Raw genomic sequence first — 18,676 nt, forward strand, 5'->3', positions numbered from 1 at the left:
CGACGCGATGACACCGACAGCCGCCAACGTCGCGTTAGCAATTTTTTGCATGTCGTTTTTCTGCGAAACTTGGCACTAGAAATTTACCGTGACGGGAATAGATGTGGAAAGTTATTTTGAGAATATCCACACTTAATATGTTAAAGCTAATGAATAAATCGATTGAGATCAATACATTGCCCGATAAATATGTATATTTGTCCTCATCCAAAAATTACAATTTTAAAGAGATTGCTGGAATAATTAAATATATATAATAAAATTTCATAGCTATCATTCACTCCATTTACTCTATTATCGTCCAATCAACATATCGAGGCAATAAATGAGATCTCATCATGAGGCCTATTGTTCTACTTCTATATTTTCGTTTAGAAAAAAATTTACATTTGATTCTATCTAGAGATGAAAATAAGTATGACCGAGAACGATGTCACACATTGAATAGACTGTAAAATATACTGCTTTCACTAGAGATGGAGTCAAATAGGAAATATTTCTCGTAAACGAAAATATACTTGGTACACTATAATATACCAGAAACGAATTATACCTGTATAGGTTTAAGTTAGATTTAAGTTATAATTTGGCATGTAAAAAGTTATTTATATTTATTATATTTATAACTTTTATTTATTTTTAAATTTTTTAGAAATAAATTTTTGGAAAAAGTGAAATTTTTAAAAATTTTTTTTAAAAGTGGAGACTTGCACGCCCAAACCTCACAAAAATAAAACAAACATAAATTGTAGAGCTCATAAACAAAGATGACTAAACTAATTGAATACATTCAAAAAGTTTATTTCTCAAGCAATCGCCTTTAATGATGAGATTGAAACAGAAGTTACGAATTAATATTTTCCAGGTTTTTGATAATATTAGATAAGACTTAAAGACTGATACTGTTTCATTCGCTTACTTATGGTATTATTAATTGCAATTCAACAACATATTTCCTTTCGAAATATTCGATAAAATGTTGTCTTAAATATTATATTATATTGTTTTAGATTATATGTAACTAGAAATAGTGCACGTAAATAAATGATAAATCAGTAATTTATAAAATATTGGAGTGATTCGCAAAAAGAAACGATAGGATATTACGAGATACATAAAAATTGATTTTATTGATGTACGAGGCACAGACGACGTCATATACGGTACATTTATGAGCATGTATATGCAGCAAAACTCATACGCATAAATAATGAGATTATTTGTATTCAACGTTTCGAATCGCGACGAACTATTAACACTTTAGAGAAATCGCGTAAGAGTTAAGTTGAAATGCACAAGATATTTATCATTAAGCTTTTCATACGACTACCTATATATTGAATTATAAATGAATTTTAGTCAGTTGCCATTAGCTATCATATATTCTCTTGATGATAAATATATTTCTTTATGGTTTTACAATTGATAATTATTATTATACAAGTTAATCAATAAATATCTCGTAAAAAAAGATTATATACATAAGTATAATATATTATATAAGAAATATTAGAAAAAACAATGAGACTGTTTAAGAAAGCATGCTATTAGTATTTTGAATTGTAATGTTTTGCAGTGAAACGTAGTTGCATAACTCCGATTATTATCAAATTATCATTGACATGAAATGCCTATCATTAATCTACAATAATGTTGTCTTGCGATGCATTCAATTTCCTTTAATCGAAAGAGAACTAGATTATCGTTCGGCTACTGATTGCTTAAAGGTGCGCCAATAAAAGCGCTCTGAAAGCACGTTATTCTGCATGCCATTCGACATTAATTTCGGTCGATTAGCTTTTGAGTGGCGCGACACGAGAATGGGGCGTAATGTAACAGCAGAATTAAAACCTCGATATTAAAATGTCCACACCTTCCGACCGCATGGTTGCGCATATATAATATGTGATACCATAATTAAATATAGTTTACAATATCCAGGCGTTAATTGATTTTGCGAAAGCCCACACGGATATATATGACAGCAGTCTGCGAACTCTCTTCATCATCGCAATTTCTTCCCCGCGTTTCTTTCTTGTTGATATATTTTCACAGTGTATATTTAACATTAAATACGATAGATCACCTGGCGAAATTTTGCTCTTGATCACAAAATAACATGAAATTTCGACGAGTTTTTCCTTCGCGTCTTGACAATCCATAGAAAATGAATTGCATGATATCGGGGACGTATACGTGATCCAAAAACTCTTTTTATTCATTCTGATGAGAGACAACAATGACACCAACGCGACGCGTTGGCTTGCAATTTTTTGCATGTCGTTTTTCTGCGAAACTTGGCACTAGAAATTTGCTGTCACGGGAATAGATGTGGAAGCTTATTTTGAATATCCACACTTAATGTACGTTAGAGCTAATGAATGAATCGATCGAGATCATTACGTCGCCCGACGTAAATACGTATATTTCTCCTCATTTAAAAATTATAATTTTAAAGAGATCGCTGAAATAATTAAATATATATAATAAGATTTCTTATAGCTATCATTCACCCCATTTACTCTATTATCATCCCATCAACATATCGAGGCAACAAATGAGATCTCATCATGAGGCCTATTGTTCTACTTCTTTATTTTCGTTTAGAAAAAAAATTTACATTTGATTTCATCTAGAATATGAAAATAAATATGACCGAGAACGTTGTTACACGAGCATTGAACAGACTGCATCTCAAAATATAATATCTCTTTTGTACACTAGATGGAGTCAAATAGGAATTATTTCTCGTAAACGAAAATATACTTGGTACATTATAACATACCAAGAACGAATTACAGCAGTATAATTAAGATAGATTTAATTTAGGTTTAAGTTGGATTTAAGTTATATTTAAGTTACATTACGTTTTATTAGGCAATTTGGTATTAATGTCGAAAATTTTTTGAAAAAAGTGAAAATTTTTTGAAAAAGTGAGGACTTGCATATTTGGGCCTCACCACAAAAATGAAGCAAACATAAATTCTAGAGTGCATAAATAAAGATGGCTAGACTAATTGAATGCATTCGAAAAGTTTATTTCTCAAGCAATCGCTTTTAATGGGGTTGAAGAATTTACGAATTGATTTTTCTGCTTGCCTACTTAACACTTACTCATTTTAATTCGTATACTAAAATCAGTAAATAATTTGTCACATTTTTATTCTATGAGAAGTAATTTATATCTAACTGCATCTCTAGTGTATGAAAATTGATGACCAGCATTATATATATATCGTCACATTATATCGTATTTAAATTCTTAGAGTAATCGACAGTCGATCGAAAGTGCTTGATGTAAATTGTGTATATTTTCTCATTTAAAAATTCTGATTTTAAAAAGATCACCAAAATGAATTATGACGTTTCATAGCCATCATTCACCGCATCTATTCTATTTATTATCATGTAATCAACATTTCATCGTATCTTGAGTCGATAAACGAAATCTGGAGAGACTGAAAAACGAATTTTTCGACACATAAATTCATTTTTCTCATTGCAGTAGATACACAGGTGTGCGTAATTACACCTGTTTCATGGACGCACAATAACGCTGCAGGGCCATTAGAAGGACGCGTTTCTCACTCCCCTTTTCACCATGCTCTTGGTGTGATGTGTAAGGGTACTCCATCACTCTCGATGATAATACCTTCGCTGCGGATATCCATCCCATCGTTGTCTAGTCTAGGACCTATACGCGTTGACGCGCCCTTCACTCCGACAGATGTAAATTCGTTCGCGTTTTCTATTTCTATGCGCCTCTTCTAATTGTGTATTTAATGTTCAGAGAGATGTAGTTTTTTTTACGCAGTCAGAGATAAACGTACGAATTTAAGCGTTCGATGTATTGTCGGGGGAAAGAATGAGAAGCGCGGAGAGAAAGCGGTTTATTGACGTCGCGAGGATCATCCTTCCGTTTTTCTATATCTAAAGGAGGACAGTCCTTATTGTGCATGTTCGCGTTAACGGGAGCGAAGAGAAAAGTGGCTGCCACAACGAAAAATAATAGATGTCCACATGTGTGCGGTTTGATGAAGGTTACGGTTGTCATAATAACATCGACGCGAATGAATCGACTTCGAATATCAAAACAAAATGATTTGGAATAACGTTGAAAGAAACGTGGAATCGTATATATAACACTTTTACTGTTTTATAGACTTTCGAAATATTTAAATTGACTGTCAGAATCTTATCGCGGAAAGTGCAAACTTTTTAATTTCCAAATATTGTTATATCCTTTTATCATATCGCAAATTAAATAATGTGTCATGGAAATATAGATAATTCGAAATTCTCATTGTATGATATTTTTGATACTGAATTATATCTCGTCCTGGAGTGATAAAGTCAACGCGAAATGCAATCAAGGTGACAGAAATAAGCTCTTTCAAAACGGATATTTTAACGAGGAGAAAATCGCGAACGATGGACGTAAAACCATGAAAAGTAAAGAGGATTATGTATTTTTTCCGAAGATTATATATGGAACACGCGAAATAAAATAATATAATTCGCGATTAATATTGCGCGACCACATATAATTTTTTTTATATTCTCGAAGTTAATTTGTTTAATGTTACAATACATTTATTTTAATTTATAACTATTTATAATTAATGTCAAACTTGTATTAAAAATAATCTTGATAACGGAATGTGACTTTTTTAAATTTCTTATCTTATTAAAAATCAATTGATTTAAATGAATATTCAAGATCAAAACTATATCGCTGATTATTTAATTTTGATTTTATGCGGTAGATATAAAACCTGATAAAAAATGATATTTTTTTTACACCGTATATGTATACGTGTACATATGATATAAATAACATGTAAATAACATCGAGGCCAATCGGGGACACGAGAATTAAATTTCAAACATTATGAATGCTATATAGGACGATATACATATATATAAAATCGAATAAAATTATACTTATACTTGTGGGATAAATTCTAAGATTTATAACTTGCTCTTTCATTTGAAAAAAGAATATTGTATTAAACATTTTATCAAATTATATATATATATATATATATATATATATATATATATAATTTGATAGAATATTTAATACAATATTCTTTTTTCAAATAGAGCAAGTTATAAATCTTAGAATTTGTCCCACAGTATAAGTATAATTTTATTCAATTTTATATATGTATATTATACATATATATGTTATATATATGTATATATATGTATATTTTATATATATATATATATATATATATATATATATTCCTGGGCAAAATTAACGCATAACTTTTTCACTTTTTCTTTAGAAGCTGATATTTAAATTTTAAAGAAAAAGTGAAAAAAATATGCGTTAATTTTATCCAGGAATATATATTTGAATGTTTTTAATAGAATATTTTTTATATACATATATAGTGAATTTAATTAATAAATCGCATGGAGAAGCAAAGCGATTTGCAAACAAATTTTTATTACGGATCAAAAAACGCGCATACAAACGCGACTAGATAGTTTGTCGTACTCACTGATGAGTGGTGACGTTGAAAAAGAGATGAGAAAACTGCGGCGCCGAATCCTCCGGGCCGTGCGGAGCAGGAAAGCTTGCGACTAACATAACCGGTTTCCGGGCGAAATTGTGTTTGCTCTGCCTTAGAAAAGCCACGCTGTCGTTGGCTATCAGGTCCGGATAATAGTCCCTGCTGTACTCGAAACCGTGCTTTATTTTCTTGCCGTTCATATTGACGCTGTAGTTGTAATAACGCGAGTTCATTATAAGACCGCCCCATTCTCGCCATCCCGGCGGTATATACGAGCCGTTGTATTTGTTCAAATACTTGCCAAAGTATCCTGAAATATAGAAAAAAATCGTGGAGATTAAAATCACGCATTGTAATTAATAATTATGTGATTGAATTTTATATATAATAATTATATTATTTCTTTTTTTCATTTTTTACTGTGAAATCAATTTCAGTGTATAATCAATCTTCTTTCAGTATTCAATCTTTTTCTCGAGCTTTTTATAAATTATTATAATATTAGAACATAAATATAAAGATACATGTATAGTTCAATTATTTATGTTATTCATATCTATATGTATATTATAGAAGATCGTGTTTACTTGAAAAATATTATATATACTTGCTGGTTAGCTAATATTTTAAATTCTCTCTCTCTCTCTCTCTCTGTCTTTCGTGCTCAATAATTAAAATATAATATAGATGCGAAAATTATTATGTTTCCTATCTGACAAGTTAAATTATAGTAACAGGTTCTTGTGGTTAATATTTACGAGAAGAGAATTCGCAGTTGATATTTGCTTCGATTATTCTGTGATTTAATGTGCATAAAATTTAATAATTAAACGAGCCATAAACATGATATATAATAATACATGTATAGTAATATATTAATACATTAAATGTTAAATTAATAGAAAAAAATTTGTTCCTATTCTTAATAAATAAGACAACAATAATTAATATACCCCGGACACGCTCTACCTATTACAAGGGCTGACTCATGCAATGAATCGTCCACTCGACGCGACATTTCGGCTTTGCCATACATGCGTGTGACGCGAAAGCGGAAAGTAGAATTAATCAAGTAAGATTAAACATGCGATAAAGAAAAATGTAAGCAAAGAAGGTTAACTCATACATATCATTTATGTGTAATAATAATATTCCATTGATCATATATGATCATATACAATGTATATTGATAATGAAACATACCTCTTCATATTAGATTTTCTCTCTTGAACATTTAAGATTTCTTTTTGTTAAAAACAAATAAATAATAAACCGATAACAATAATAACAATTTAATAACAACAATATTCAAGTTTCGATTCAATCTCATCTTCATCTGATATCTCTTACATTATAATTTATGTTTATTCCTATTTTGCTGTGGATTTCAATTAAGATACACCTCTTACATTTTAAAAAATTTATAATTTATGATTCGAGAATATTTTAGGTAAAGCGTCTATAAGATTAGGAGACTCGAAAGCATCTTATGTAAGTGTTTACGATATTATTTTGCTTCAAGTGTTCAGTGTAATAATGTAAATAATTTTTTATATATATTATTATCGCTATACATGAACATTTGAAAAAATTATTAATTTACAAAGCGAATATTTTGCATGGCGATACTAATCATAAATCAAAAAGCAATTCCATTTGCCTGCTTCTGCCTCTTTCGTAAAGTTTCCTTGGTCAAGATTCATCCCGTCCGCCGAAATCTGAATTATTCATACAGAGCAGCTAAATAATTAATTCAACGGCGCCACGATATGGGGCCATTTCTTTCGGTCTGTCTCTATTTCTGCTTTCACGAATTTTCGTGGGATATCCTTGGACTAGGACGCGTATATCATTGCTTATTTATAATAGTTATTACATATTTCGTAGACAGTATATTTTTTCGCTGGAAATTACTATCCGCGATCAATCGTATTATTTTCGTAGAATTTTTTTACTGTCAATTAATGACGTCTCAATAAAACATGCAGTCATCATTCTTGTCCAATAAATCGACGATCAATAAAACACATAGATTGTTATTAAATGTTCGATGTTGATTTAATAATCTTATCTTGCTACATGAAAATATATAACAAATTGTAAATATTTATAAACCTTTTTAACTAATTATAATATATAAAAATGAGCAATCTAATAAATTATTAAAGTATGATTATATTTTTCTTCCAGATAACATATTTCAATGCGATGTAATATATATGTAGTAGATAAAGTTTTCAAATGATCGAAAGAAAAGAAATGTCAAATGACATTCTCTTAGTTTACTTAACGTTTGCCAACTTAACATTTGCCGCGTAATCGTAATATTTCTTTTTTTGTTCATGAGAGTTATAAAGCTAGAATAAAGCTAGAATAAAACAAGTCCTCTGATTAATCACGCGATAACATTGGCGCAAACTTTTCTCAATCGTCCGTCCACATAAAGTCAATCAGACAGTTCGTTGTTCGTTCGAATATACATATATTACTAATACCCGGACAAGAATATAAAGAATGATGAGCACGCGATATCATAATTTATATGATTTAAATGATTCTCGTGTTATTTTTGATCCACTTGTATAAGTTCGCGATTGAGCTTTAATTATCTGTAATTCACACTTATTGAATACATTCCGCAAATTTCACTAAAATGACGATATTATCGCCGCGATAAACGAATTAATTGTTTCGATCCTCATCGTTCAACATATCAGTCTAAACATGAACATGTGCTGCGCATTATTGTCAAATTCAGATTTTGATTTTAAAATAATTATGAAATAATTATTTTATTAATAATTATTAATGTTAATCAATGTGAGAGGAGCACGCATACAATTTTTACGGCAGAAATGAAAAATATGGCACTTTTTTCCCATTTAAATTAAAAAATCATATGTGTATCTACATAAAATCTTATTACAAAATGTTACTTTATCATTATATGCAATAAATGTTTTTTGGTCTAAATAATCTATGTATCGAGAATTGATTTTTTTATGATATTTATATTCATTATATATTAAAAACTAAATTTTATTTATTTGTACTTTTAGAGTCAAACAGATGATTTATTCTTTAATAAATTTTAAACAAATTCTAATTGGCTAGAATTTTAATATTTATTTAATTACAATATTTAGTTAGGAGATAATTAATACTGTAAATAAAAAAAATCTGCGATAATAATGTACATTTATAAAATTTCAATTTTAAAAAATCAGTTCCAAATTCTTGAATAAAAGTTATTAAAAACCATGATATATATGTCTATTTTTGACTATTTCTTAATAAATATGCGTTATATTGGCGAAATAATAAATGAAAAATTCATGAATCATACGCACACTCAAGTACTGTTGATATGATGATTGCGGCTGTAAAATTAAAAAAAAATTTTAAATAATTCAATTTCATACAAAAATTATCTCTGTATAATATAAGACAATTCTCATCAGTATTGTAAACAATAATTATATATCGCATCTATTGTTTCGGGGATAATAAATCTTCAAAAGAACGCGAATTAACTCTACAATAAAGAATGATAGCACGCAAATTAAGAGTGAACGGCGGATGTATATCGAAGACATTCGAGTGTATAAAGGAACGGAATCGTTCGCTTGAGGTAGACAAAGAAGGAGGCAGAAGGCCGCATCGAAATATTCTGGCGCCAGTCACAGACTGATTTTCGAGACAAAAAAAAGAAAAAGAACAAAACGATGGAAGCAGTCGATGCAGCGGATACTTGGATATGGAAGAATATGGGTCAGCCAGGCAAATGAATTCGCGAAAGGAACATTTCATGTCTGGCTATCGACGGCATCGATGGATCATGTGCCATTTAGTATAAAAATATTCCGAATCAACTCATGCATATTTTAAAAATAAATGAGTTAAATCTAAAAAAAATTATGGATGCGTAAAATATTGAAAAAACTTAAAGAATTTAAATTTAAGCAAATAAATTATTTTTAGTCTTCAATTTAATTGTCTATCAACATATAATAGATATAATCTGAATTTTATTTCAATAAAGTTTGAATTTGAGTTATTCGATAATTCAATGAGAATTTTTTTATCGAGACTTTTTAATGAATTTAAAAGTTCCGTTAAATAATTAATTTCTCTCGTTATATTTTGCTGAAGAAAAAAAGACTTCAGCATTAAAAATGATACCATTAAATCGTTAATTTTGAAATTACTGCACATGTCATGTTATTATAAAAAACAAACTATACAACAAAATTTAATTAAAGAACTATATTTTGCATATGATAATTTATATATTAAATTTAAATTTAATGATAGTACAATTAAAAAATCTAATATATCAAAATATTATTGTATTATATTTTTTTGTCTTTTTATTAGCATCTTTTATTAAACAATATCAGAACGAAATCATCATTGAAATTGTTGTAGAAAAGAAACATAAATTGATTTATATCAATTTTTTTATTATCATATTTAGTAGAGAAATTCATAAAACACGAGATACATTCTTTTTATGAATTTTCGTCATTTCAAGAATCAATGTTGCCTCATATGAGCATCAAAAAGAAACACACGTTGAAAATAATCCCAATTAACTGGCACAAATGAATTCGGAATATTGCGGTGTGCCAGAATCGGTGGTTACAGAGGAAGCGGGCGATTATTTTAGGAAGTTGTTTCGCGTGTGGTGAGAGCATTAACCCGCTTTTCGGATTCTACGTGCGCTGCCGACAATCGTTTATTCGCTTGCATGTCGGCCCTGTTTGTTACGACTGTGCGCAAACGTTCTCGTGCCCAGATTTAAAGGTACATCGCATGTTTCTGCATGCCGCTACCACTGCTTAACGAGCCGTTCGAACGAACAACACTATTCCCGTAAAAAGACTCGCATGACGAATCCAAGTTTTACGTCCTCGCGCAAATTGCGCGAGTAGTTATTCAGTATCCGCATATGATATATATACATATATATATATATATATATGTGTGTGTGTGTGTGTGTGTGTGTGTGTGTGTGTGCGCGCGTGTGTGTGTGCGTGCGTGCGTGCGTGCGTGCGTGCGTGCGTGTGTGTGTGTGTGTGTGTGTGTGTGTGTGTGTATAATGTAATAACAAATTTATCTATTCTAAAAACAGCAACTTTTCACATTTATTTAATTAGTCATCTTCATTTGTGAACTCTATGTTTGCTTCATTTATATGTTAGGGTCCTGACGTGCAAGTCCCCACGTTTTTCAAAAAGTTGAACATAGATAAGTTTTTCCAAAATTTGAAACATATATATATATGTACACATTGTGATCTCCTTCCTTACATATAATTTAAATCTAACTTAAATCTAACTTATATCTATACTGCTGTTCGTTTCTGGCATTTTATAGTGTATCAGATATATTTTCGTTTACGAAAAATAAATCTTATTTGACTCCATCTAGTGTGCAAAAAGAGATATAACCGATATAAAATAATTTAACACAAGCATTGAATGTGAACTCTATATATGTTTTCATACACTAAATGAAGTCAAGTAGGAATTATTTTTTCTAAAAGAAAATAGATTTGTTACATTATAATACAGGAATGAACTGCATGCAGGACGTCAAAGGCATTCAGAGCTTTAAATTATTATTTATATCTGCTTTATTTTCCCAGTGGAACTCAAACATCCAAGTTTTCATACATTTTCAAAAATTGGAATTAATATTAATGGTGTTTTATAATTCGTGTTATCATTTGTATATTATATATAATCAATAAAAATATTTTTATATGAGAAATAACTTATAACTCCATCTAGTATATAAAAAGAATTCATTTAATTAAGATATACGTATTAAGATATATGTATATATTTATTATGCTTGTGTACATCTTAATTAATGCGATAGAGTTATAAATTATGATTAAATTGTCAAAATATATTATAGAATAAAATATGAAATACTTTGCTAAAGATTACTCTTAAACGTAGCTTTTTGTTTCTACGAAATTCTTTCCCATTATTTAATATATAAAGGAATTAAAATAAGATAATTGCAAAAAGAATATTTTATAAAATTTTCATATTCATACGTCAAAATATGAATATGTTAAAATATAGAATATGAAATAATTCATATATATCACCATTTACTAATAATAAATTTTATTAACTTTTATACAGATAATATATGATTTGACTATGTGTAAAGAAATCTATTAGTCTGTTTATTTTAATATGTGTATATTTCGTTGTAGTTGTGGAGAAAAATGACACAAAAAATTAAATATCATCGAATTTTTTCTTCTATTCCTATTAACCTATCTTTAAAAATATTCTTAACTAATTGTGTAATTAATTAGACACGGGGCAGTCTAGAAGAAATTGATGAAATCTACACTTTATATATTGACAAAGTTACTTCTGAAATTACAGAATACTTATATGTCAAAGTGTGCAATCTGTTTGATCGATTAATACGATCGAGTTATGTTTTATTCGTTGAATACGAATAAATCTCGAATAGTACATCAATGTTTTTCTGACGTCTCATTAAAATTAAAATTTATAGATATGATATATTATATATATAATGTGATGATAAATTTATCTGTTCTGAGAACAGCAACTTTTTTTAAATCTATATAACTGATCTAGTCGTCTTCGTTTTTGGATTCTTACGATTTATGTTTGCTTCATTTTTATGTTGGGGCCCGAACGTGCAAGTCCCCAAGTTTTTCAAAAATTTGAACGTAAGTTCTTCAAAAATTGTGATAAATCAATCAAAATAATCTATATTTAAAACTAATTTAAATCTAGCTTAAAGCTAACTTAAATCTAGCTTAAACCTGACTTAAACCTAAACTTAAATTTATGCTGATAATTCATTTCTGGTATATTATATAGGGTATCAAGTATATTTTCGTTTACGAGAAATAATTCTTATTTGACTCCATCTAGTGTACGAAAGAGATATAACCGAAAACAATTTAACACAAGCATTGAATGTGAACTCTATATGTTTTCATACACTAAAAGAAGTCGCGTAGGAATTATTTCTTCTAAAAGAAAATAGGTTTGTTACATTATAATACAAGAATGAACTACATACAAGACGCCAAAGGCATTCAGAGCTATAAATTATTATTTATATTTGCATTATTTTCACAGTGGAATTTAAATATTCGAGTTTTCATACATTTTCAAAAATTGGAATTGATATTAATAATGTTTTATAATTCGTGTTATAATTTGTATATTATAATCAGCAAAAAATATTTTTATATAAGAAATAATTTGTAACTTTATCTAGTATATAAAAAGAATTTATTTAATTAAGATATACATATGTATATATATATAAAGTCTATTGTGGAAGCTTGTGTACATCTTAATTAATGCGGTAGAGTTATAAATTGTTATTAAATTGTTAAAATATATTAATTATAAAATAAAATATGAAATATTTTACTAAAGATTAAGATTTTTCTTAAACATAGAAAAATCTATATGTCAAAGTGTGTGCAATCCGTTTGATCGATTAATACGATCGAGTTACGTTTTATTCGAAATAGTGAATATGAATACATCTATTACATTCATGTTTAAATTTTGACATCTCATTAAAATTAAAATTTATGGATATCATATATTATATATATAATGTGATGATAAATTTATCTGTTCTGAGAACAGCAATTTTTTTGAAATCTATACAACTCATCTAGTCATCTTCGTTTTTGGATTTTACGATTTATGTTTGCTTCATTTTTATGTTGGGGCCCGAATGTGCAAGTCCCCAAGTTCTTCAAAAATTTGAACATAAGTTCTTCAAAAATTTGTAAATATTTAAATCATTGAGATTCATAAGAATTATGAGTGACTATATGAGTGACTTAAATCTAGCTTAAAGCTAACTTAAATCTAGCTTAAACCTGACTTAAACCTAAACTTAAATTTATGCTGATAATTCATTTCTGATATATTATATAGGGCATCAAGTATATTTTCGTTTACGAGAAATAATTCTTATTTGACTCCATCTAGTGTACGAAAAGAGATACAATTTAACACAAGCATTGAATGTGAACTCTATATGTTTTCATACACTAAATGAAGTCGAGTAGGAATTATTTCTTCTAAAAGAAAATAGGTTTGTTACATTATAATACAAGAATGAACTGCATATAGGACGTCAAAGGCATTCAGAGTTTTAATTATTATTTATATCTACTTTATTTTCACAGTGGAACTCAAACACGCAAGTTTTCATACATTTTAAAAAAAAGGAAATGATATTAATGATGTTTTATAATTCGTGTTATAATTTGTATACTATAATCAGCAAAAAATATTTTTATATAAGAAATAATTTGTAACTCTATCTAGTATATAAAAAGAACTCATTTAATTAAGATATATGTATAGATGTAAAGTCTACTGTGAAAGCTTGTGCACATCTTAATTAATGCGATAGAGTTATAAATTATTATTAAATTGTCAAAATATATTGTATAATAAAATATGAAATACTTTGCTAAAGATTATTCTTAAACGTAGCTTTTTGTTTCTACGAAATTTTTTCTCATTATTTAATATATAAAGAAATTAAAATAAGATAATTGGAAAAAGAATATTTTATAAAATTTTCATATTTTACGTCAAAATATGAATATGATTTTAATTATTAAAATATAGAATATGAAATAATTATTAAAATATAGAATATGAAATAATTCGTATATATCATTATTTATTAATAATAAATTTTATTAATTCTTATACACATAATATATGATTTGATTATGTGTAAAGAAATTTGTTAGTCTGTTATGTTAATATGTATGTATTTCGTTGTAGTTGTGGAAAAAAATGTTCAATGATTTAATATTCTGGCACAGAACATTAAATCATTGAATCTTTTTTTCTATTCCTATTAGCCTATCTTTAAAAATATTCTTAACTAATTGTGTAATTAATTAGACACATGGACAGTCTAGAAGGAATTGATGAAATCTACACTTTATATATTAACATAAAAAGTTACGTGACTTTCCAAATCACAGAGTACTTATATGTCAAAGTGTGCGCAATCCATTTGATCGATTAATACTATCGAGTTATGTTTTATTCGTTGAATACGAATAGATCTCGAATAGTACATCAATGTTTTTCGGACGTCTCATTAAAATTAAAATTTATGAATATGATATATAATATATATATAATGTGATGATAAATTTATCTGTTTTGAGAACAGCAACTTTTTTTAAATCTATATAACTGATCTAGTCGTCTTCGTTTTTGGATTCTTACGATTTATGTTTGCTTCATTTTTATGTTGGGGCCCGAACGTGCAAGTCCCCAAGTTCTTCAAAAATTTGAACGTAAGTTCTTCAAAAATTGTGACAAATCAATTAAAATAATCTATTTTTAAAACTAATTTAAATCTAGCTTAAAGCTAACTTAAATCTAGCTTAAACCTGACTTAAATCTAAACTTAAATTTATGCTGATAATTCATTTCTGGTATATTATATAGGGTATCAAGTATATTTTCGTTTACAAGAAATAATTCTTATTTGACTCCATCTAGTGTACGAAAGAGATATGACCGAAAACAATTTAACACAAGCATTGAATGTGAACTCTATATGTTTTCATACACTAAAAGAAGTCGCGTAGGAATTATTTCTTCTAAAAGAAAATAGGTTTGTTACATTATAATGCAGGAATGAACTGCATCAATCATCATTAGTTTCAGTTTGTTTAATTTTATCAGTTTTAATTAATTATTTTATTAGTTTATTATATAAATTAGTATATTAAGTTAGTCGAGTAATTTGCGAGCTATTTACAAATTTTTAAAAATGTGTGAACTCTTTGGTCTCACTGCAAAAGTGCATCAGTATAAATATAAATCAAATCAGTATAAATATAAATTCTAGAGCTCTGGGAACAAAAGAAGGTGACTTAATTAGCTAAAGACTAGAAGATTTCAGTTCCTGAACAATTGTTTTAACGATGGTATATACAAAATAATTAGATAAGACTTAAGGACTGACACTGTTCATGATGACAAATAATTGCACTTGTATGAAAATCGAAGTTTTGGATTTTGTAATGTAAATAAAAAATTTTAAATTTAAATATAGATGATTATATCAATATCTTTGGAAATATAGCTTTAATGAATTTAATATTTCTAAGAACATGATTGTTTTTTTATTATGAAAATAGAAGCATTGAAAACATGTTAATAAATTAAATATAGTTAATGCAAAATGTTTATAAAAAAAGTTCAATTTACGATTTGATATGATAATTATATTGAATATTGATATGATACTTTTAAATATATTGAAGATTAAAATTTTATTGAAGATTAAATTTTTCGAAATATTGTGTGTTATATTTAAAATATTTCTTTTTCACTCGCGTTAAGTGTAAATATTGTACTCTGTAAAATGCGTTGTAAAAGATTTTTCACTTGAGGTACAGACACATGAAAATAGAGACTATTTATTCATCAGTTGTGAAGTAGTAGAGATATTTGTCGCCTTTAACAAGTACAAGTATGTATAAGTATATATTATGGTAATCGAGCTTCCTACAATCATTTGAAACAATACCGCCTCACACGTGTGATGTCGGCGGAGCTTTCTTCAATGTTAACAGATACGGAAATGTTCTCTCCTTATAATCGTTATATATGTCACCGTCAACGTCGTCTCCTGTCGGCTACTGTCATTATACACTTATTACGATGGACCAGATAATAGATCTTGATTGGTTTCATTATTCATGCAAACCGCATTTACATCATAATGACACTTTTCCCTTACCTTGTTTCTGCCCGCTTTCAGTTAATATCTTATTATTGTTGATATGACCATGATTATGATTGACATTTCGAGACAAACCTGAATTGAATTTATGTCGAATCAAGCTCGTCTATCCTCCTTAGACAGAAAAACTACTACTCTTATAAACTACATCTTATCAATTTTTCGTTAAACACTCTCTAGCAAATATTTATAACGTAGTAAAGAATATTAGGTAACGTATATTCAATATATTATTAAACTATCTCAATTTATATTACATTAAAATAATATAATAAAGTGTAATTTTTCGTACATTTCTATCGACAACCATTGAGTGTTTTGTATACAAATGTATATGCATTCTTCCATTCCGTGATTAGGTAAAGTCGCGAAATTTCTGATTACATTCCATCGAGATGCATCTGCATCATAGAAGAGACCTTTTATGATCGCGGCATTCTGAAAATTGTATCGATGTTTCGTTCGTATATGGTCTCCTTCTCTTGTTCTTCTTCTCCGCTACCTCCTTCACTACAGACACGTGTATACACATATAATATGTATCTTCGTGCATCTCTCACGAAAGCACTTGAAAAACTGGTGGATAGCGGGTCCTCTTGGACGACGAACAATATACCTCTACGGCTACATCGTGCGACGCGATTTAAATTTAGATAATCTCACCTGCACGACTAACAGTTCACGCTATCGTATACACATCGCGTATGTGTGCGGATTCGCGTAGAACGGAAAAACACACGATAAATCAGCCGCGATGAAAACTGGAATAAAATTTTGTAACCGAGCGTAGCTCGAGAGAACGAAGCCTCAGCATTGCTCGCTTTGTATATAGTATGTGAATGAAAATGAATGATAATTTATATTTTATGACAATTAATAATGAGAAATATAGTTATGTAACATTAATACATTTTACATTGATCATTATCCAGCTTCGTACAGTTTTTCAAGTCAGAAACAATCGAGCAAATCAATTTTTGTAAAATAATTTTTGCCTTTTCTTTATAAAATAATTTTAGATATTTTGGATATGCAAAATTATATCTACATATATTAAAAATGAGCAAAATACATATTTACAAAAAAACATCATATTCATGTTTAAGCAATAAAAAATGGTAAAATTTTTCGCTTACAAAATTTCTTTTAGATATCATTATTATTAGATATCATCGTATGAAAATAAATATGACCGAAAACAGTGTAATACGAATATTGAATGTCTATACTTCTAAAGATACTGTTTTCGTACACTAGATGGAGTCAAATAAGATTTATTTCTCGTAACGAAAATATACTTGATGCCCTACATAATATATCAGAAATGAATTATCAGCATAAATTTAAGTTTAGGTTTAAGTCAGGTTTAAGCTAGATTTAAGTTAGCTTTAAGCTAGATTTAAGTTAGCTTTAAGCTAGATTTAAGTTAGCTTTAAGCTAGATTTAAGTTAGTTTTACAATCAATTAGTGTCTTTTGAGATCGTAAAATTTTTGAAGAACTTATGTTCAAATTTTTGAAGAACTTGGGGACTTGCACGTTCGGGCCCCAACATAAAAATGAAGCAAACATAAATCGTAAAATCCAAAAACGAAGATAACTAGATGAGTTGTATAGATTTCAAAAAAATTGCTGTTCTCAGAACAGATAAATTTATCATTATATATATAATATATGATATCCATAAATTTTAATTTTAATGAGATGTCAAAATTTAAACATGAATATAATAGATCTATTCATATTCACTATTTCGAATAAAACGTAACTCGATCGTATTAATCGATCAAACGGATTGCACACACTTTGACATATAAGTATTCTATAATTTCAGAAGTCACGTAATTTTGTCAATATAGAAAGTGTAGATTTCATCAATTCCTTCTAGATTGCCTCGTGTCTAATAATTATACACAATTAGTTAAGAATATTTTTAAAGATAGGTTAATACGAATAGAAGAAAAAATTTAATGACATTTAATTTTCTGTGCCATTTTTCTCCACAACTACAACGAAATATAACACATATTAACATAAACAGACTAATAGATTTCTTTACACATAATCAAATCATATATTATGTGTATAAAAAATTAATAAAATTTATCATTAGTATGATGACTATATATAAGAATTATTTCATATTTATATTTTGACATATTTTGAACATAAAATATGAAAATTTTATAAAATATTCCTTTTTCAATTATCTTATTTTAATTCCTTTGTATATTAAATAATAGGAAAGAATTTCGTAGAAACAAAAAGCTACGTTTAAGAATAATCTTTAGCAAAGTATTTCATATTTTATTATACAATATATTTTGAC

At 28.1% G+C, this 18,676-nt stretch overlaps 1 protein-coding gene across 3 annotated transcripts in view; it reads right to left on the reverse strand.

Moving 5' to 3' along the window:
• Positions 1–18,676, reverse strand: part of LOC105254188 (extracellular sulfatase SULF-1 homolog) — a 97,184-nt gene that overhangs the window by 18,717 nt on the left and 59,791 nt on the right. For all 3 annotated transcript variants that reach the window (XM_025411753.1, XM_025411751.1, XM_025411752.1), the window contains exon 4: positions 5,514–5,835. In XM_025411753.1, the coding sequence (XP_025267538.1) occupies positions 5,514–5,835 (322 nt within the window). The remainder of the gene's footprint in view (positions 1–5,513; positions 5,836–18,676) is intronic.

This window comes from Camponotus floridanus, unplaced genomic scaffold, assembly GCF_003227725.1.
Source record: "Camponotus floridanus strain SB8 unplaced genomic scaffold, Cflo_v7.5 scaffold43, whole genome shotgun sequence".
Classification (NCBI taxonomy): Eukaryota; Metazoa; Arthropoda; class Insecta; order Hymenoptera; family Formicidae; genus Camponotus; species Camponotus floridanus.